The 24,285-nt window shown below is 33.3% G+C and overlaps 1 protein-coding gene across 3 annotated transcripts in view; it reads right to left on the bottom strand.

Annotated features, from left to right (window-relative positions):
- FSTL5 (follistatin like 5) overlaps positions 1–24,285 on the bottom strand; it is a 707,698-nt gene that overhangs the window by 115,592 nt on the left and 567,821 nt on the right. For all 3 annotated transcript variants that reach the window (XM_061191763.1, XM_061191764.1, XM_061191766.1), the window contains exon 9: positions 23,779–23,913. In XM_061191763.1, the coding sequence (XP_061047746.1) occupies positions 23,779–23,913 (135 nt within the window). The remainder of the gene's footprint in view (positions 1–23,778; positions 23,914–24,285) is intronic.

Raw genomic sequence — 24,285 nt, 5'->3', positions numbered from 1 at the left:
ATCTTTTGGTAATACATTTGATAATCTTTATATCATAAAAATTCCAAGGAACTATAAGTATCCAAACTGAACGTAAAGAAGAAATTTGAATAAAAATAACCGTGGTGCTAATTAAACCACTTTCAAAAATAGTTTCTTCCCAAGATGCTCTTAGAGTCTAAGGCTTCTATAAAAAGTACTTACTTTCAAGAATTATATAATTCCAGTTGTATTCAGTGTTGTTAGAATATAGATCAAGAACGTTCCCATTCAGTTTGTAAAGTCAACAAAAGGGATGCCAATAAGTGATAATAGTAGCAAAGCAAAGAGAATTACAGGATACTTTCACTAATGCCAAAAATGACAAATAAAATGAAAGTGAAATTCACCAGGATATTAAAAGTTTGATCATAGACAGGAATCCTCTTGGAATGAAAAAAGGATTTGGTAGAAATTTAGTTAAGAAATCAATTCATCTGATATAATATATTAGAATATCAAATGAGAATGACAAATATAATTTAAATTTAAAAACGTAATCTGATGAAATGTATCACATATTATTAAGTGTAATATACTCTTAGTAACCTGGCAAACTAAGAGTAGAGGCATATTTTATATTAATATAAATGTGTTTGTTAAATGTTAAAAATTAACTAGAAATTTATTTTGACGAACCAAACACTTATTAAGCCCAGAAACAAATATAAATTATATAAGCACTGTAAACTTGTAAATAAAATAATCAAAATTTGAAGCTAAAATGAGTCACAAAGGTTAAATTAAAATTACACATAAAAATTGCAAGAGAATTCAGTTAGGTGACAAGATATAAGATAAATACCCCAAATTCTATTTTCTTATGTAAGAATTAGAAGATACAACAGAAGATTTCATTTACAATAGCCTCAAAGTATAATATATCAATGATTTACTAAAATATAAAAAATACAGCAAATCAAGTGTAACATTCACTAAAAATACACTAGATGGGATACTATATTATTCCTAGATCAAGAGAATAAATATTATAAAGATAAAATTTATTCTGAAAATACTTAATTTAAAAATGTCATGTATCATTATTGTCTGTTTAGAACATGTTTTATATATTTATTGTACAAAGTCAGAATGTGCATTACATTAAAAAAATACTTTGAATTCAATTACACAGGTAAAATAACCAAGTCTATTTTCCTTATATGACTTTTCATTATTTTTCTAATTTTTACATAAATGTGTACATGAAAGGGGGAGTTTCTGACACAATATATAAATATGTGACAGATAAAAATTCATTTATCATAACCTGGCTAGTCTAATCTTAATCAGTGTGCACTATTCCATCATATGGATTTCTACTTTTTAAAACTACAATTGTTCATTGTTTGTCGCCTTAAACCTAGTACCTAAATCAAAGACTAGTATAAGTGATAGGGACTCAATAAATATTTTTGGTTGATCAGTCATATAGATGTATGCATGTATATGTACGTGTACGTGTGTGTGTGCACTGCAATGACCCTCTTTCTAGCTACTTATTTCCATAGCATACAGCTCTACAAGACGTCTGGCTATGTTTAAAGCCATTGACACCTGTTGCCAGGTCGATTTCCAAAAGGTTGCTGTCAGCACCACCAGCTGTCCAGGAAAGTATTCATCCCACCACACTCAAGGTGGACTATTAATGTGTATGTGTGTATGAGCATGCATGTGTGTGCAAGCTTACCAAGTGTGAATAAATATTATCTCTTACATATATTAGTTTGCTTTTAAATTATATTGACTCTGCTTGCACATATATAAATAAAACTTTCCTCTATTTATATCCTTAATCGCTTATCTATTGGGATGTAACTGATAATTTTTACATTTTTAATAGCTGCTTGTAGATTAGAATAACTCTATTTTGTCACATTAATTTATGCTTCATAAAATATAGACAGCAACCTATAATAAATGCAGGCTTGATGATGCCACTCATTTGCTTAAAAACATAATGCATGTATCTGTGTTTGTGTTTGTGTGTATGTATGTGTGTGTGTGTGTGTGTGTGTGTGTGTGTGTGTAAGCTCAAAACCTTTAGCATAGCACATATGGTCTTCCATGATATGCCTGTGTCATCCTAAAGTCACATTCCAAACATCAAGTCATTTTGAATCTCTTCATTGTTACACATGTATTACATTTGCATGAATAGCCTCAGCAAAATTCTTCACCTAACTTGACCTTAATTGTCCTTTAAGATCCAACTTAGCTTTTATCTATAGTTAGCCTGTCTGGAACCAGGAGTTGGGTTAAATGACTCTTTTTCTCTACATATGGAATCCTGTGAAACATCTGTGGCCTTCCATAATGTACCATACCTACATTATCTGTCCTGAAATCTTTCATTTATAATTAGATAATGAAAACCTCAAAGTTAAAGAACTCCAGTATTCAATACTTATCCACAACTTAACTGAAATGTAAATTTCTTTTTGAAGATAACATATGTCTTATAATGAAAATGTGGTTCAATGGAACAGATGCGTAGACACCAGGAACTTTCATTAATGCTCTTTTCGTAAATTGCTTTATTTTGTAAATTAGGGACTTTCAATTATATTCAAATGATGGATGCCATATTAAGTATGCTGTCTCTATGAGAAAACACATGTGGAGGGTGAATATTACATAAGCAAAAGCAATTACATAGTTAACTACAGAGCAGCATGCTATAGCACCGAACAGCTATTTTTCTTGGCTACTCATGTGTAAATTGCTTGGCCTTTCAACTAAATAAGTTTTTTGCTCATCCTTGTCTTTGTCTGAAAGTGTAAGGTTGGTACCAGTGCAAAACATTTTTTGATAAGCTACATTTATGTAAGTGTAACATTTTAGCTAGATGTCTTATTGACTGTTTCTCCATTTGGACTTAAAAAATTGACTTAACTTCAGAAGGCAAATGAAAAAGGGCAATGGCAAAAGAAAATATAGATAAAAATTTAATGTATCTGAAAAAATGTGTGGTTAGTGTCATGGTAGTTGAAATTTCTTTGAATGTACATATGGAGAAGGAAATGAGACATTAAAACATACTATTTTGGGGATGGAAACTATATAAGATATGCCAAATACACTGCTTGCCATATGCCAAATTCAAAGCCACTTTTAAGTGAAACTGTCACTCTTTTAGCACTGACTGAAGATGATTCTCCCAAGACTACAGATTCCCAACCTAGTGTCTAGAATTAGCTGATTAGGCTATAGTGCCAAGCTTACATTAAAGCATACAACCTGAAACTAGCCATGACTCCACGGTTTTAAATTCTATGAAGTGATGACATAGGATAATAATATTCTTTTGGGGATGTAATTTGAATCAAGAAATCATGTTAGAAAGCCAAGAGTACAGAGAACTGGGATTGTAAGAATGCACAGCAAAAGGCACCATGACATAGAATTAGGGCTGTGATAATTTGTGCTCATGCAGATCAGGATTCAATTAGATGTGAACAGGAGGAAGACCTATGCAACCCATGGGAGAAGCAAGAGTCTCAGCCGTTGTCTGACTATGTAAAGTTGGTTTCTGGGTTCTGAATGCAGATACATCTCTGACTGCTTCACACTGCCAGTTCAACATTCACATCCATTTTAAAATAACCTATACTTAACCAAAGAGAGAGAGTCTACTCCTGGCAACAAAGTGAGTCAGATTGAAACCAAAGCAATGTAAGAATCATTCCCATATCAAGAGGTAAAACTGGCATTATACACAGATGATGTGATAATATATATAGAAAAACCTAGAGACTCCACACAAAATACTAGAACTGATAAATGAATTCAACAAGGTAGCAGGATACAAGACTAACATACAGAAATAGGTTTCATTTCTTTACACTAACAATGAAATATCAGAAAGAGAATGTAAACAAACAATCTCTTTTACAATCACATCAAAAAAAATAAAATAATTAGGAATGAACTTCACCAAGGAGGTGAAAGACTTATATGCTGAGAACTATAAAAACAGATAAAGGGAATTGAAGATGATTTAAAGAAATGGAAAGATATCCAGTGCTCTTGGACTGGAAGAATTAATATTGTTAAAATGGCCATATTACCCAAAGGAATCTACAGATTTAATGCAATACCTATTAAAAAAAAAGTATGACATATTTCACAGGACTAGAACAAATACTCCTAAAATGTATATGGAACACTAAAAGACCCAGAATTGCCAAAGCAATCGTGAGCAAAAAGAACAAAACTGGAGTCATAACCCTCCTAGACTTCAGACAATACTACAAAGCTACAGTAATCAAAACAGCATGGTACTGGCACAAAAACAGAAATACAGATGAATGGAAGAGAATAAAGAGCCCAGAAATAAACTTACACACCTATGGACAATTAATCTTCGACAAAGGAGGCAAAAATATACAATGGAGAAAAGACAGTGTCTTCAGCAAGTGGTGTTGGGAAAGTTGGACAGCCAAATGTAAATCACTGAAGTTAGAACACACCTTCAAACCATACACGAAAATAAACTCAAAATGGCTTCGAGACTTAAATATAAGACAAGACACCATAAAACTCCTAACAGAAAACATAGGCAAATCATTCATCAACATAAATCATAACAATGTTTTCTTAGGTCCGTCTCCCAAAGCAATAGAAATAAAAGCAAAAATAAACAAGTGGACCTAATCAAACTTATAAGCTTTGCACAGCAAAGGAAACCACAAAATGAAAAGACAACCTACGGACTGGGAGAAAATATTTGCAAATGATGCAACCATCAAGGGCTTAATTTGCAAACTATACAAAGAGCTCCTATAACTCAATAACAAAAAAACAAACAAGCCAATCAAAAAATGGACAGAAGACCTAAATAGATATGTCTCCAAAGACATGCAGATGGCCAATAGGCACATGAAAAGATATTCATCAACACTAATTATTAGAGAAATGCAAATCAAAGCAACAATGAGGTACCACCTCACACCAGTCAGAATAGCTATCTTTTAAAAATCTACAAATAATAAATGCTGGAGAGGGTTTGGAGAAAAAGGAACCCTCTTACACTGTTGGTGGGTTTGTAAATTGTTGAAGCCACTATGGAAAACAGTATGGAACAAAAAACTAAAAATAGAGTTGCCATATGATCCAGCCATCCCACTCCTGTGCATATACCCAGACAAAACTATAATTTGAAAAGATACATGCATCCCTATGTTCATAACAGCACTATTTACAATAGCCAAGACATGGAAAAAGTTATATATATATATAACTGAGTCACTTCGTTGTACAGCAGACATTCACCACAAGATTGTAAATCAACTATACTTCAATAATTTTTTTTAAAGAATTATTCCCATGTCAAAGATTTAAGCCATCGCCTGAAACAAATTAAAACGGTACCCATCTTTCCTTCCAATGCCAAACCAAGTAAGCATAGTGTCTGCAGTGGTTATAACATGATGAGTAAGAAAGTATCTCAAACTCAGCGGCTTAAAACAACAAAAAGCATTTATGTCTTTATGGAGGTTTTTTGGCCAGAGGGGGCGCTCTGGCTTGGGGTTTTTCATAAGGCTTCAGTCATCTGTAGGCTTGACTTGGGCTGGAAGAGCCACTTCCATGCAGGTTCACTTGAATGGCTGGGAATTTGGTGCCAGCTGTTGGCAGGAGGTCTCAGTTTACTCCTGGGACTCACCCCAAGGCTGCTTAAGTGTCCCCCTATGCTGGCAGTTGGCTTTCTCCATAATAAGTGATTCAAGAGAGCAAGGCAGAGCCATAATGCCCTTCATGAACCGTCTTCAAAAGCCGTACACCTTCTCCTGTATCCTACTTTATTTACGATAGAGACCTGATCTGTTTCAATGTGGGAAGAGACTACAAGGGTGAGTGAAACAGAATAGGAGGAACATTAGGACCATGTTGGACACCACACAATGTTAGTGTAACAGACTGCTTACTAAGCAAACATCGAGAAAATCTAACTTCCTCTTAGCCAGATTGCCAAGACCTAAGCTTCTCTTAATATAGAAATTCTAAGCCTACTACTGTCGGGAAGCGACTCGATTTTGAGAATTCTTCACACAAATGACTGGCTGTGGTTTTTACATGATAAACAATAAACAGTGACAGTATTAAACAACTGTGGGTAATTAGCTGCAGATATATAAGAGAACAACTTTGCCTTCTAATTCACTTATACACCCTGCTATTTTAGGTAGATGGCAAGCAAAGCTACTTCCTCTTTTGCTTTGACTTCCTCATCTAGAAAATACACCACATGGTGAATTAGAGAATTTGAAAAATAAAATGATTATAACACATTTTAAGTAGTACGTGGCACATAATGTTTTATATATATATATATATATCTCCTAAGCAGAACTCAAGATCATCATACCTATAGAAATTAAATTAACAGAGAGGTAGCCAAAAAAAAAAAAGTTGCATAAAAGTATATTCTAACCTATCATTAGGGCTACCAGAGGATTCTCTTTATTATCATTTGAGAGAACAAAATTATTAGAAAAATAGAAGACTACTTGGATGTTAATTAGCATATGTTCAAAGAAATAATTAAAGATGGTAGACTTTAAAGCTGTAGCAATGAACATCAGTTTTCATAAAAGGGTATTATTTCTAGCAATTTTTATCCCTCCTCTCATATTCTGAACTCCCCACTATTTGATATGTATTCAAATATACATATTTAATATATTTATATTACATACAATGTTAACATATAGATCTAATTATATTTAAACATGGTGTAAAATAAAAGATATCCATTCTCTGAAGGAAACTGGCTACATTAAAAAGTTATTTATCATTCAGATAAGTGAAGATTTTTAGATAAATATTTTGTGAGGGAAATTATACATTACAATTACAATCCACAAATGCATTAAATTTCATGACATTTAAGGCATTCTGGTTAAATATATAGTTTATAATTCGGTTACATTTGCTTATCTCTAAAGACATTATAAAACAGATATAAAACAGGGCAATGAAAGTCAGCAGACACCTAAACAACATAATCACTGAAGTAGGCCATAACCTTAGCATTGGACATTTCTAGTCGTCACAAGATTTAAAAATATATTGGACTTTACACTGCCTGAGAAAGTGTTCATGTAGAAGATGACGTAATGTCTCATAAAACAAGCTGATTATAAGTTAACAGAGGTTAACTTCTTCTTGGAACAGATTTCTAAAGAAATTGCATGACATAGAACAGAAAATCAGGCAGTATGAAGATTTTATGAGCATTCAATGAGCTAAAAATGTTCAGTTGCTCAGAACAGTGCCTGGCATGTGCACACACACACACAAACACACTAGTGTATGTATACACACAACACTTATGTTTATATACATAAGTGCACATGTATTTTTTGAAAATGAATATGTATTTTTGCTAAACATACATATAAACATAACTTCAAAGATAAGAGCTTTATATTATGACTCAAAAATGAAGCAACTTGCAGCAGTAATATGGCTTATATATCTTGTCTTGTAATGCAGAGAAATAGTATAACATTTGAGTGTACACAGTGTGGAGGAACAGATATTTACATGCCCCTTCAGACATTCTTTCTCAAATATGAAAAGCCTTATTAGCAGGACAATGGCAAGTTCCATAGTAAATTCAATTTGCTTTTTAAAATTGGTTCAAGTGTTTACACTGTGTTGATTAAAGTGAATTCCATATTGCTTTTGATTTGCTTTTACACAATAGTTCCAGGCTCGGCACTGTTAAACAATAATGTGAAACCTGACATTCTCAATCTGTTAAATTCCCATCCTATAGCAATAAGGTCACGTATTGTTGGATTAAAAGGATGGCTAACCCTAGAACTGAAATTTTCTTCCCCAAAGTACCTTAAATATGTCTTTGTTCTCATACAATTTTATGATAGAGAACCCAGATATGTGTTATATAGTAAGAATTTTGATGTAAAAATGTTAATTGGAGAATTACAAACTAATAATGACATTCATAAAGGAATTTCAGCTTAGTCATGGAAGAACTTGTGATCTTAAATTACAAAATATCCTGATGGTCCCAAGATGAGTTAGCTGTACACAGCACATCCAACTTGTTCATTGAATCATTTGTTGAATAGGATTAGGCCAATTCAATGTTAGCCTGATGTCTCTCTTACTATTTTTTCTGGGATGATTTTTCCTCTATCTGACATAATTCTGAAAGTAGTATTTACTCAAAAGACATTAGTCTCTTTGTTTTGCTCACATTAGTGGAGAGCAAATGGCAGGTCCTGCCTAAAATGACATCATAAGCTGTTAGGTTCTCAACTTTTCAGGGCACTATCACTTACTACTCTGTTTTCCTAAAATTCTTGATGTATCCTAGTTATTAGGATGTTTTAAACTATTTTTTTTTGATGTGGACCATTTTTTAAAGTCTTTATTGCATTTGTTACAATACTGCTTCTGTTTTATGTTTGGTTTTTTGGCTGCGAGGCCTGTGGGATCTTAGCTCCCCAACCAGGGCTCAAACCCACACCCCCTGCATTGGAAGATGAAGTCTTAACCACTGGACCACCAGGGAGGTCCCTAGTTATTATAATTTACCTACCTGTTTTAAAAACATATTATTTAGATGAATGAAGTGAGACTCATGGTGTTTTAATTTGCAAATGATATGACCGATTAGGGATTAATATACTACATATAAAAATAGTTCATACAACTCAACATCAATACAAACAAACAAAAAACAAAAAGCAACCACATTAAAAAATGGGCAGAAGAATTGAATAGATAGTTTTCCAAAGAAGACATGCAGGTGGGCAACAGGCACATGAAAAGATGCTCAACGTCTCTAGTCATTAGGGAAATGCAAATCAAAACCACAATTAGATATTAACTCACACTTGTCAGAAAGGCTATCATCAAAAAGAACAAAAATAATAAATGTTGGCGAGGATGTGGGGAAAAGGGAACCCTTGTGCACTGTTGGTGGGAATGTAAATTGGTGCAGCCACTCTGGAGAACTGTACAGAGATTTCTCAAAAAACTAAAAATAGAACTACAAAACAACCCAGCAATTTCACTCCCAGGTATATATCCAAAAAAACCAAAAAGGAATTCGAAAAGATACATGCACCCCAATGTTCATAGCACCATTATTTACAGTTGCCAAGATATGGAAGCAACTTAAGTGTCCATCAACAGCTGACTGGATGTGGTGTATATATACAATGGAATAGTACTCAGCCATAAAGAGAATGAAATTTTGCCGTTTTCAGCAACATTGATGGACTTGGAAGGCATTTTGCTAAGTGAAATAAGTCAGACAGAGAAAGACAAATACTGTATATGTCACTTACATGTGGAATCTAAAAAATACAACAAACTAGTGAATATAACCAAAAAGAAGCAGACTCACAGATATAGAGAACAAACTAGTGGTTACCAATGGGGAGAGGCAACATAGGGGTGGGGAAATGAGAGGCACGAACCATTGGGTGTAAGATAGGCTCAAGGGTGTATTGTACATCATAGGGGATATAATCAATATTTTGTAATAACTGTAAATGGAAAGTAACCTTAAAAATTGTTAATTTTTTAAATTAGAAAGTAAAAAAAAAAAAGATTCAATAGTGTATTTAAAGAGGGATGACAATATAGTGAAACCAGAAAAATGTCTGAAGTCATCCACAGGTTTTGTTTGTTCATTTTTGTTTTCTCTATGCTTCTTACGTTGCCCCATTAAAACTCCTGGTCATAATGTTACCTGATTTTAAATCTCGAATCTTTCAGGAGCCTAAAGCCTTCTCTGTGAGACATTGTCATCCCTAGTTTTAAATGCCTGAAGATGAGATTGAGAAACAAAATTCTTCCTCATCACGTTAGAAGGGAAAATTAAAACACGAAGAAGTGACGTCAGTGTCTAAAACCAGGTAAAGAAACCACCATTACACATTAAGATTAGAAATTTGGAGTTACTGCCCATATTACTTTAACATGTATCATCTTCTTAATTTGAAACCTTATTGCTATTCCTGGGAGCTGCCACTTCAAACTGTTACACTGGAGAAACAAATGGTGGAAAATCATAAAAGGAATAAACTAATTTTTTTAATTGGGGTATAGTTGCTTTACAACCTGAAACTAACACAATATTGTAAATCAACTATGCTTCAATTACAAAAAATTTTAAAAAAGGAATAAACTATTCTGTTCTCCTCTAATTCTTTCCTCTCTCCCCTCCTTTCCCATCCCCACTCCCACACAACACAGCTTCTGTATTAGTAAGAGAGAACAATGCCAGCTGCCCTTCTTCCTTCCATTGTTAGAACTGAAAAAAGGCCAGAACAAACAACAGTGATACTCCAGCAGCTGCAGTGACTGCAACAGAGTGAAAGAGAATGGGGTCAAAGATGCTCAGAGAGAAGTGACAGGAAGAGAAATAAACTAGGCCAAGTAGCAGTAGTGTAGCCAGCTGTGCTGTGGGAAGAGTGAACGCTGGCACTGAAACCTGAGAGCATTTTCAGTTGAAGCCTTCTGATACCGCAGGGACTCCACAAGTGTAACATTGCTGATTCACTTTGTTATAAAGCAGAAACTAGCACACCATTGTAAAGCAATTATACTCCAATAAAGATGTTTAAAAAAAAAGTTTCCCTCCTATATATGTATATATATTTTTTACTAACATTCCATATGAAACTTACCTCTCTCACACTCTACAAGAAAGAACATCAAAGGAAAATGATCAGATTTGAGTAAAACTCTGAAATGTTTGTTCCAAGGGCATTTTTTCCAGCTTGAGCATACAATTTTTCATGTGACTAGGAGATTCAAGAAGGGAATTTAGCTTCACGGGAGTAACAGACTATGTAAGATACAAGAGTAAACAAATCGCCAGTTGTGATACATGCTAATAAAGGTATAAGCAATTCCTAAGTAAATCTGAACCTCAAAATAGTTTGCTGTTAAAAACAAATATAAAATATTTAATCTGTAACACTTTCTTGAATAGTCCTATTCCTAGCATTTTCCACTTTTACCCATTTTTACCATTTACATAATTTTTATCCATTGTTCAACATATTTAAGAAAAAATTAAAGCTAAAATTATTGAAGCAGAATAATAGCAGTATCAGTAATCAGAAACATTTACTGAGCCCTTATTATGCGCTAGACACTGTGCCAAGTATCTTAGAATACTGGAGCCATTAAAATTTTATTTCTATCAATATCTCTAATTGAGTTAATTTCTCTAATAATTTTAAAAAAGCAATTTGCTGTGCAGTGGAAACTAACACAACATTGTAAAGCAACTGCACTCCAATAAAAATTAATTTAAAAAAAGCAAAATAAAGCAAGCATGTGCTAAAAATATGAGTCTAATCAAATAGTTTGGAGTAGAATAATAATGTTCTAAAAACAAATTAATGAGCAGAGTATCCACTTATTTATATATCAAACAAAATGTTTTCAGATTAGCTTCTGTAGCCAGAATTGTGTCCTGGCCAACATTGTACCCATTGGTACGAAGTAAACATTGCTCAGGGGCCACAAAAGCATAAGGTCAGCAGTAGATTATCTCTTATCTATTATTAAAATAGAATCTTTTCAGTGTTAGCTTTGCTCTAATTTAATGGATACAAATTAATAGGCACAAGCAGCCTAAGACATAATTTTAGTCCTTGACTATTTTAATATGATTATTTATTAAAAATAATATTTTATGAACGTTTTCTTCTTAGAAGCTCAAAGAAGCTGATAAATCAAGTAACACTATCTTTTGGGAAATGCCATTGTGCAAAATAGTTTTCAAAAGATGAGAAGAGGAAGACGGTCAAACCTCATACTGAACGCTCACATGGGTTGTATCCAGCAGCACAACACGTATTCTGTCTTGAGATTAAATAGTCAACATAAAAGACTGTTGGTCTTATATACCATGTTGGTAATTTGAATTTGGTTAATACTGCTCAGGTAAAAAAAAAAAAAAAAAAAATTATTCAAATGTCTACTATATATTAACAATGAGATACGCAACAAAAAATGCTTATTGTGATACTTATCTAAACACTAGATAATGACTATGTAGAAAAGAATTTTTACCTTTGCAGAAATATAGCATGTAAATGACTCCTCATTTGACTTTTTCTATTCACAAAGTTCAACACCTCCCTTAATCTGGTTCTACCCAATAATTTATGCTCACCATGTATTGCAAATTCCCAGCAAATATTTTTATGAGTATATTACACAAAGTTAATAAAACACACCATGTGGGCTCATGACTCTTCCCTGAGTTGATATACTTTTAAGTCTCCAGCTGTAGAGGTATGGCTACAGCCACCAAATATTAGCTCAAATGTCATCACCTCAATAAAGATTATGCAATGCAACTCAGTTGGAATTTGATGATTCTGTGGTTGCAATCCTATCCCACTTGGCTTGTATGTCTGTTACAACAATTATGTTATTCTACCATGTATTATAGCTGTCCTTTACTTCTAACTGCATTAAACTATAGTCTTTCTGAAAGTACAGAGTTGTCTTACTCAGTACTAGCCATATGCTAGCACCATGTTTGTTTGCATGTTTGTTCTTTCCTCAGTGAATATTTCATAGGTGAAAACACAAATGAACAAACCTATTGTTCCCTGTAGATTTTTTGTTCGCCTTACAATGAAAACTCTTAACTTTATAAATTTTGTAAATATCCCTTTTCTAATAGACATTAGAAAACAAATAAATAAGTTTGGATTAATCTTGAAATAGTATTCACGCACTTGGGAATGTAACAACTTCACACACATTTAAATTACATAAATCAAATTACAGCCATTGTAAAAAGTATTTAAATTAAGTTAGTTCAGTTACCATGGAAATACGGAAGTAATTAAAAGACAAATAAAAATGAAACTAAATTATAGCAAAATATTAAGTACGTGGCAGGTTCTTCTTAAATAACTTCTGAATGTATGGCAATTCAATATTTCTCTAGTACGTGTGATTGCTGGGTTCCAAGGCATATGCAAATCCGAACAGATAATGTTAAAGTGCTTTCCAAAGGGAGGTGAAACTGACACTTCCTCTGGCAGTGGATAATGAGTCCTATTTTTCCAAATCACGTCAAGTCTTGGTGTTTTGTAGCTTTTTAATTTTTGGTATTCTGATAGATGTAAAATGGCATTTCTCTGTGATTATAAAGTGTGTTTCCTTGAAAACTAATGAGGATTAACATCTTTTCATAATATATATTGGCACTTCATCTTTCCTTCTATCTGAAAAGTCTTTTTAAAACTACTGCCTAGTTTTCTTTGGTTTGTTTCATCTATAACTATCTATCTATCTATTGATCAATCTATGATACAAAGTTCTTATTAGTTTTTTAGGTAGGCAATATCTTGAGGGCAAATTCTTATGATTAGAACTTCTTAATTTTAATCTAATCATACTTTTTTTTCTGATGTTTATTCTGCCTTTGAAACATACCCCTAAAATTATATTCTAATATTAATATTAGTATAATCATAAGACAATATTGGATGTGATATATATATGTATATGTATGTATATAGTCTTTACTTGAATATCATTATAATAATTACATTAGAAAATAACACACATTTTTTTCTTTACTGTATGGTATAATCTTAGTCTTCTGAATCCAAACTGTATCTAGAAACACATTTTGACTTTCTATAAGCATATGTTTCAGACAAAAACAAATATTTTATTCACTAATAATTTATTTTCTATTCAAATTGTACTATTGTTAGAATGTTTCCAAAAGTTTTATTAGTATTTATATCAGAGTTTAGTATTTATAAAGGTATGCATTAGACAGACAGTAGATCAATTTAGGGGAAAGATACTGTATTTAAATTGGCACACAATTTTACTGCATGAGTTTAGAAAAGTGACTTTTAAGAAATGTCATATTTAATAACATTTCAAATGTAAAGTAATATTTTGTATGTAACACAAATATGGAAATGAACACAAAGTTGGAAAATAAAGCAAATAAGGAAGATAAACAGTAATCAAACTGTCTGACTCACTCTTTCTGGCATATTCGTACAACAATTAGTTCTTATCAGAACCCAGATATCTGGACAAACAGAGGATAATAGGCACACAGATATATAATCTGGGCTCTTTGTACACAGTTGATAAAAATGTATGGCATCAATTAGATTTCACAAATTGTTAAGAAGGCCACCTCCCTTCAGCCCCTCACGTGGGAGCCTGGGAATTTGAAGAGCACATTTGTTTTATTAACTCTTCACACGTTGACACCATTTTCTGACAGAATCCCTATATCAGAGAACTCTAAGAAAATCATTGAGGGATAATTCTAACCTCCTCTTGAACCTAAGTACAGGTTTCCCCACTATCCGAAAGCAGAAGGTTCCTGTGAAACCTTTCACAAACCAAAATGTTATAAAGTGAAGAAGCAATTACCTTAGGACACATCTTGCTAAGGGATGCACAAAATAAATGGATGCTTACAGACACCGTTCACAGCTATGAGGGATTGATGCTGAGATGCTGAGACGATGCTGGTGTGGTTCCAGGGAAGGAGCTTGGCTGTGCCAGTTTTCCAGCTCAGACGCTCCCAACCTCTATAGGGCTGCTGCAAAGCAGGTTGGACGTGATTTTAGCTCTTCACCTTTCTTACTAAAAAAGAAGATCCGCTTAGGATTTCTTTTGGTTAGCGAAAGCTGATACTAATGTATTTGTAAGTCTTTTGTAAAAGAAAGTGGCATAAATAGAATTTATGAAAATCGGGGGCTACATGTCACAGCTATTTTGCAAAGGACTCACCAAGTGCAATGCCTCTGGAATTATGGATTATCAAAGTGAATCCTAACATTTTCTCCTGAACACCACCAACAAAATATTAGTATATAGATTTTCTGAAAGTTTCATAGAGACCTTATACTCAGCACTGTCACTGTATATAAGCTTATTTAGTCTGCATGCCTGCAGAAATATAAATAAAATATCATCATTACTTGCCTATTTCTATCATAAAATAAATTAGGCAAATTGACATGGTGTAATATGAGATGAGATATAGGAATATTCCACTGAAGGTATATAAGGTCCTGCAGACAAAATGGAGGAAATAAATCAAAATAAGAAAGCTTAGAGTCATATTTTGTTTTGTAGGCAAGGGATCCCTGATTATTGATGATTGTTGTAAACTTGTCAATTTGATGACATTCAGATCACGTAGCATCTTGTTAAATGAGAGACAAGCCTCCATTATTGGGCAAAAATGGCAATGCGTTAGAAACAGGTCTATTTAATGACATTGAAGAGCATGCTATTTTGAAAATATAACCTTCAGATATGGAAATCACAAAGCAGATCATTTCACCATGTTCTGGGTCAACAGATGAAAAGATTCATGAACAAGTTACTTCACAGGATGTGACAATGTCACTGGCCAAATTGAGAGCCTGAATATTAGAATTTAAGATAAGTAATGAAAGTGCATAAAATAATAAATGCTTATCAAGCATGATTAACCTCAACATGAGTCTGATTATTTTAAGTGTGTTTTATTTCACAATAAGCTTACTAATATGTAAATGTCTGTGACAAATATTAACTAAATAGTTTTTTGGGTTTTTCAAAAGAAATATGCATTGTTCACTCTGCTTTAAAGTGTTTTTAGTATAGTATGTCTATTAAATAATAGTCAGGGAATGTTAAACGAAAATTAACAATAATTTTCATTTATTGATTTATTTCATTTTTCTCAAATATTTGTTTTTATTTGGTTCTTTTTGATTCCAGCACTTAGCTCATAACTATCAGGATTAAAATATCACCCTGGCTATGATGCCCACACCATATCTTTAACTATAGATTTTCCAAATTCCTATTTATTCTACCTCACTCATATTGGTTGAGTATAAAAATGATTATTAATTGATAACTGGTGCATTTGGGTCCATCTATACCTGATAGACTATGCTATTCTTTGTTTATACTATCTTCCTAGCCTCTGTAGACATTGATAAGATCCTACGTAAATGATCTCATTAAACCTATACAATTGCTCTTTTGAAGTATTTTCTCTACTCTTTAAAATAGAAAGTAAATGAAGACTAGAAAGGTTAATTAACTTGTTCATATTACCAAAATAAGTTCTATTTCCAAAGTTTGTGATATCATATTTAAACTGCCTTTAAATGTAAAAATACCATATTGTAACCTATTTTAAGACCCTTTCCTCTACTTCTAAAGTAGGCAAATACTTCTTAAACATTCTTAAACATTCATATATGTTTTGAAATATTTAGGTACAAGTGGCTACATTTCACCATATTTCTAAATCCGTGTATTGTGAATTATACTCATCATATTTTTATAATACTTATTAACTTATATCAACATTATATATTTATACAGTTTGTTCATTCTTGTAATCTTGTTGTAGAGTCTAACCCATTTAAAATACTCATTTAAAGAATCATCATGACTTTTAGTTCATAACAGTCAACCAATGTTAATTTATTGAAGTTAATTCTAAAGTAAAGAATGTAGCAATAGCCGAATATTTCCAATGTAATACTGCCTGTGACAATGAAAAGAAGAAAAAAATATATATATACACTAGTCTAACATATTCAAACATTATATTCCAATATTTGTGAGAAGCTAGATTAAACGTATCCTTAACTAAAATCCCAGCAAGGTGTCATAAAACCTGTGTCCAGGGCTTAATGCGCGTAGAGGCTTAAAAGCTTTCCAGAGAAGCCTACATTCACACTGCTTTTAATTTGCCATAATTCTGAAGATAAATTGTTATCATCTGGGAATTGCTTCCCATTGGAAATGGAAGTGTATTAAGTGCTTATGCTATGTGCAAGATGTTTCCAAATAAACAATGTTCTACCTCTACCTAAAATCCCCTCACATTATTTCAAATCGTCTTCTACTCCTTGTTACAAGCACCACTCTAGGGCCCATTTCTACTGTTCTTTGCATTTAAATCCTCCCTGCATACCATTCTATTCAATCTTAGTTATCAAACCCTAAGCCTAATATAGCTGGAGATTATATTATTTTGCAGCACTTTCTTGTAGTTCAATTTGTCACATGAGAAAAATTCCAGTAGGGTTTGCCAACAAACCTGTAACTCAAGGTTTTCCAATTCAAAGATTCAGGTACAACAAAAATCAGCTCCCTGGTCTGTGATGCTTTGCATGGATTTTTCTCTCAACAGCATCATATTGCTGGGAAATATAGTATAAGAAAAAAATGTGATTGATGCCACTATCAGAACTCAATTATACAGAAAATAGCTGGATGATTACTCTGAAGCTGTAGCCAAACAAAATCCGTGTTGTGTCATTTGACCCAAAAGTTGTAAATCTTTCCCTTTTTTTTATTGCTGTCTACATGGGATTCAATACTTCTCTGCATCTTTCAAAAAGAAAACAGAAGAAAATCACCTTACAAAATAATTTTTTAGTATAATGGGAATATAAATTGACCAATGTAAAGGGGAAATAAAGTGTAGCTTTTGCTTTGACTCTGGCAAAAGTGGACCCTGGCAAACAAATACATTTTTATTTAAAATATCTTAATAGCTACATTAAAGGAAAAATTATACTCTTATCAGCAGAGTCAATTTTTTAGTATGAAGATATATAATATTTTATGTTTGGATATATAATACTATAGATGTCAATATACACTCACATCTCCATCTCCATCTATCTCTATACCTATATCTCTGTATATGTATCATTCATTTTGGAAACGCTGATTTCTAACAATTACTAGATTTTCCAGTCTTATTAAAAATGATTTTTGTCAATGTTTCTAGCAAGAAGTAAGTAATTATTTTCAGAAAATTAGTAAGAATCAGCATAATGTCTAGCATTATGGTGAGTGCTTTACAGTATCTGCATAGAAAACCCTTAGTGAGTTAGTATTTATACTGTATTACAGATAAGGACATTAAAGCTCAGAGGGGCTAACTAGTAGCTCCAAATCACAGGACTATTATGTGGTGGAGAAATTATTCTAACTCATGTCTTACTCCAAAGTTCATGCTCTTCTATTAGACCAATCTGCTTTTTAAATATACAGTTGACACTTGAACAACATGCGTCTGAATTGTGCAGGTCCACTTATACAGGGATCGTTTTCAATAAATACATACTACAATACTACACGATCCGTCGTTGGTTTAATCCATGGATATGGAACCACAGACACATAGGACAGACTGTAAAGTTCTACTCAGATTATCGACTACAATGGCGGTTGGCGCTCCTAAACACTGCATTGTTCAAGGGTCAACTGTATGTTGTATCCTAACACAACTAAAAGGAAAAAAGACCTCTGAAATTATTTTGGATAAGTCAGTAATTTTTAATATGTGCAAATAAGAAGAGTGAAGTCATCATTGATGGGTCTGTGACTCTTTTCTCTGGCTTTTTGAGAATATCTGTCAAAATACAAATGTGACTTGCATAATTAATATTATTAGTCTTTTTCCATGGAATTACTAGAAGAGAACCCAGAGCAATTCTTATGTTAGGACTTACAAAAGGCTGTAGTTTTCCCTGATGTGCTCTCCACTTGATTTTGGTATTGTTATACAGAATTCTGACAATTTATTGAGTACTAGGAAACATCCCAAGGAAAACTGCCTTCAACTAGATAGTCTCACATTTTCAGTTCATTCTCTTTTATCACTACTAATATTCTACTCCGTTAGTTTCCTTATTTAGCTTTATTCTGGTTTTAATTATGTGCGTTAGTTTCTAAAAATGGCTATTTTCACATTAACAACTATATATATGATATGTTCTTAATAATGGTGTCGCAAATTTGTGGAAAACAAATTTAACAAAAATTAAATTAGTTTAGGGAATTCTCTGGCAGTCCAGTGGTTAAGACTCAGCGCTGTCACTGCAGGGGCCCAGGTTCGATCCCTGTGTGGGGAACTAAGATCCCCCAAGCTGCACGACGTGACCCAAAACAAAAAAAAAAGGTTAAAGTTGTTTATTTAAATGAGAGGTAAATTTGTTATTGCAAAGAAACTGTATTTACATGCCTACAAAATAGTAGAATATAAACATGAATTAGTGGTGCTTGAGACTTCTGGGTTACAACTAAAATCCTTTTTTTTTTTTTTTTTTGCCAAAAGCAATGTCATGAAGTTTTCCCTTATGTTTTCTTATAAGAGGTTTACATTTTCAGGTTTATACCTAAGTCTTTAACTATTTTGGGTTGATTCTTGTATATGGTAAAAGATGGGAAGTTCAGTTTCATTCTTCCATGTGTGGACACTCAGTTTCCCGGCACCATTTTTTGAAAAGACTATCCTTTGGCAAACATGTATTCTGGAGCCCTTGTCAAAGATTAGTTGACTGCATATGTGTGGATTTATTTCTGAGATCTCCTTTCTGTCCCATTGGTCTACATGCCTGTCTTTATGTAAATATCATACTGTTTTAATTACTATAGTTTTTAAATATATTTTGAAATCAGGAAGTGTGATTCCTCCAGCTTTGCTCTTCTTTTCCAAGATTTTTGCAGTTATTCTGGATCTTTTGTTGTTTCATATGAATTTTAGGAATTTTTTCTATTTCTGTAAAATGCCACTGAGATTTTGATGGAAATAGAATTGGATCAGAGACTCCTTTGGTTAGTATTGACATTTTAAGAGTATTCATTCTTCCAATCTACGAGCACAGAATATCAGAATATCTCTCCATTTATTTGTGTTTTGTTCAATTTCTTTAATCAATTTCTTATAGTTTTCAGTGTACAGGTCTTTCACTTCTTTGGTCAAATTTATTCCTAGGTATTTTATTCTTTTTGATGCATTTGTAAATGGAATTTCTTTCTTAATTGCCTCTCAGATATAGATTGTTAATGTATAGAAACACAACTGATTTTCATATGTTGATTTTATACCCTGCAACTTTGCTGAATATGTGTATTAGTTCTAACAGGTTTTTTTTGTGGCATCTTTAGGGTTCTCTCTATATGAGATCATGTCATCTGCAGAGACAATTTTTCTTCTTTGGATTTGGATGCCTTTTATTTCTTACCCTTGCTTAATTGTTATGGCTAGGACTTCCAATATTATGTCAAATAGAAGTATGATTGTGTATCCTTGTCTTGTTCCTGATCTTAGGAGGAAAGTTTTTTTTCAGCTTTTAGCCACTGAGTATGGTGTTAGCTGTGGGCTTAAAAATATATGGCCTTAATTATGTTGGCATAAATTCTTTCCACACCTAGTTTGTTGAGCATTTTTATTGTAAAAGGGTGTTGTCAAAGTATTTTTATCATGAAAAGGTGTTTCAAATGTTTTATTTGCATCTACTGGATGATCAAGTGACTTTTATCCTGTAGTCTGTCAATGTGCAAGTCACATGTACTGATCTTCTTATGTTGAACCATCCTTGAATCCCAGGGATAAATCCCATTTGATCATGGTGTATGTTCTTTTTAATGTGCCACTGGATTCAGTTCATTAATATCTTGTTGAGGAATTTTGTACCTATGTTCATCAGGGATGTTGGCCTATAATTTTCTCAAAAGCACAAGTAGCAAAAGCAAAAATAGCCAAGTTAGAATGTATCAAATTTAAAAGCTTCTGCACAGCAAAAGAAACAAACAGCATAGTGAAAAAAACTACCTATGGAATGGCAGAAAATATGTTCATCCTTTATATCTGATAAGTATTTAATTTTCAAAAAAAAGGAACTCCAGTAACTCAATAGCAAAAAATAACCCAACTTAAAAATGGGCAAAGGAGTTGAACAGACATTTCTCCAAAGTCATACAAATGGCCAATGGACATATGAAAATTTTTTCTATATCACTAATCATCAGGGATACAAATCAAAACCACAATGAGATATTATCTTCATACCGGTTAGAACAGCTATTATCAAAATAACAAAAGATAAAAGTATTGGCAAGGATATGGAGAAACTGGAACTTTTGCACATTGTTTGTGAGCATGTAAAATGGTGTAGCCACTATGGAAAACATTATGGAAGCTAAAAATAGAACTATCATATAACAAAGCAATCCCATTTGTGGGTCTATTTCCAAAAGAACTGAAACCAGGATCAAAGAGATAGCTGCACTCACATGTTAATTGCAGCATTATTCACAACAGCCAAGGTATGGAAACAACACAAATATCTATTAACAAAACAATGGATAAAGAAAATTTTGTGTATTCATACAATATAATATTATTCAGTCTTACAAAGAAGGAACAAAGTGGATGGACCTGGAAAATGTTATGCTATTGAAACAAGCAAGTCAGAGAAGGAGAAATATTGTGTAATTATACTTACATGAGGTATCTAAAAGAATCAAAATCATAAAAGTAGAAAATACAAGGTGATTGTCAGGGGAAGGGGAGAAGGGAGACATGAAGAGTTGTTCAATGGTTATAAAGTTGTAGTTATGTAAGATAAACAAATTTTAGAGCTCTGTTGTGCAACTTAGTCCTGTAGTTAACAATACAATATTGTACACTTAAAACTTTAAGAGGGTTAAGCGGGTATCCTTATGTTAAGAGGGTAGACCTTATGTTAAGTACCTTTTTGAAATTCATTAATTAATTAAAAAAATAAAATCTGTTAGTTTTCACTCTTTATCCTTCAAAATGTCACATGATTTGAATGCATAATTAATACCTATACATATTTCACTTCCAGAGTTAGAAAACAAAAGTCTCCAAATCTTTCATTTGTACTGTTTCTTATAAGATGGCTTTGAAAATTCTATAACTATAGATGTAGTAAGACCTGAACTGCTATGTCTTGTAAAACTAGTATTTCTGATTTTAACAGCATATTGCTAACAAAATGTCTTTCGGACTTCCCTGGTGGCTCAGTGGTTAAGAATACGCCTGCCAATGCAGGGGACACGGGTTCAAGCCCTGGTCTGGGAAGATCCCACATGCCGCGGAGCAACTAAGCCCATGCGCCACAACTACTGAGCCTGTGCTCTAGAGCCCGCAAGCCACAACTACTGAGCCTGTGGGCCTGGTGCCCGTGCTCCACAACAAGAGAAGCCACTGCAAGGAGAAGCCCTCGCACCGCAACGAAGAGTAGCCCCTGCTCGCCGCAACTAGAGAAAGTCCGCGAGCAACAACAAAGACCCAACGCAGCCAAAAATAAATAAATAAATAAATAAATATTTAAAATGCATTATTTTGACCTGTAAGAGTTTAAGGTGATAAGTAAAATAAACTGAAAACATGATTTCATAAACAGCTTATGATTAAACTAACACATTTATATGACAAAATTATATGAAATCTTCCAGTAAAGTGTTTCTCAAATATACATGCTGGTAGATAGTGATTCACTGACTAAAGAAGCTATAGCTAGGTGTTTCAATTTTGTAATAGAGAAATATATTGAAAACTACATGACCAATATTAAAAGAAAATTAAAATACAGAGCTGAAAGTAAAATCTGTCTCATCAGCACCATCATAAAGGATAAGGAAAACTAAAGTTTTCAATTACTTGTCACCCAAAATTAATTTTTAACAGGAAATGAATTGCAAATTGGGGTAAAGAAACTATGGTGGTCCTTATCTAGGTCATTAAACTCAGTTTTCTTTTCTCTTTTTCCACCTTAAGAATTTTATATTTAAGTATTTGCTTATAATGATGGTTGTCCTAGCCAGACGAAATATAGATACAGATATACCAGTAGTCAGGGCCTGGGTAAGACCCAACTTCCTCATTGGATCCACTCATATCTACATGCACTCACTGATTGAAAGAGGAATAAGAAGATTCCTGGGACAATATTTTAACCTCGTCCAAAAACTGGGCTCAGAGAATTGCACATGTAAATGGTCCTCAAAATATAAGGATCCCTGAAAAAACTTAGACTGATAGGAGGTACAGACAGGTGCAAGACTTTGGAACAAGGAGAATAGCCATTCCAAGTACATCCAGACCCAATCCCAAAACAGCCATCCGTGGCACATGTGCACCAGGGGAAGAAAATGTCTGAGTGTTTGCCTATAGAGAGCTCACTTGATAAATGCTACAAGAGTACTTTGAGTTCTAAATAATTCAGCTGTAACCAAAAATCCATCTTTAGCATCCCAGGCCACCATATCCCTTTCACTAAGTACTACTTTTTAAAAAGGACAGTACATTTTTGTTAAAACTTCATGAAACAACGAGAAGACATGTACAGCAATGACAAAGGATTTCTAGCTATAAACGGAGACTAGCCCATGGGGTGGTGTTGGTGCTGGGGCAGTGGGTGTCTCAAGGTGGCTTACTTCTCTGACTGCTGCAAAGAAGTGCTGATGTACAGCCATTGGGTCATGACTACAACGCAACTTCAAGAAAAAGAATGATTGATGTATTAAAACTATAGAATGCTCCTTGGCTATATTATAGGACCTTGAATTCCAAATCATTTGGGAGAAGGATTTTGCAAAGGATTTAATTTCCTATATGAGCAAATGGGAGGACAGGACCCAACACATCTTATGTACACTTGCCAAAGAAACAAAATCATTTTAGTTGTTGTATTGAAAATTTCACAATCTTGTATTTAATCCTTAAATCTCCTTTTAATATTTCAAGAATTCCAGCCTTCCTACATATGAAAACTGCTTTTGTTTGCTTGTTTTTTCTTTTTATGCATTGCTCATTTCACAGCATTTTCTGAAGCCTTTGTTTTTGAAAAACTTACTTGTAAAGTTGAGTATGGTGTGTGTGTGTGTGTGTGTGTGTGTGTGTGTGTATTCAATACATACGGGTCTTTCTAGCAGAATCTTCCACAAAAAGAGAAGAAATGTCTTCATCCACTCCTGCTTCATTTTTCGCGATACAAGTGTATGCTCCTGTATCTTCATAGCGCACATTGCTAATATGAACCTCACTGCCATTTGCTGAAAACAGAAGGCAAATGCAACCTGTAAACTACAGTTTCAGTTTTGGTACAGTGATTTCTGATTACACAGTCAAACAGTTCTCTTAGCTTATCCTAATTAAACTGTTTCCCTTCATACTTCCATGCTTTGGAGACATGCCAAATTATTCCAAATGCATTCAAGTGTTTCATAAATTGTGCTGTCATTCTATTACAGAGATCCCAATACTCTGTATCAAATGCACACACACCATATTTTATATTCATTTCCTATTTCCTACCTTGCATAAGAAGTGTTACATATTGAAAACTATAATTCCATTTCTATATTTATTTTTAATATTCATAATCCACTTTGTCCTCAGCTTTTACAACAGCTTTAATTAATATC

Source organism: Eubalaena glacialis, chromosome 5 (genome assembly GCF_028564815.1).
Source record: "Eubalaena glacialis isolate mEubGla1 chromosome 5, mEubGla1.1.hap2.+ XY, whole genome shotgun sequence".
Taxonomy (NCBI): Eukaryota; Metazoa; Chordata; class Mammalia; order Artiodactyla; family Balaenidae; genus Eubalaena; species Eubalaena glacialis.
The sequence above is the reverse complement of the archived record's forward strand: the minus strand, read 5'-3'. Positions and strand labels throughout refer to the sequence as shown.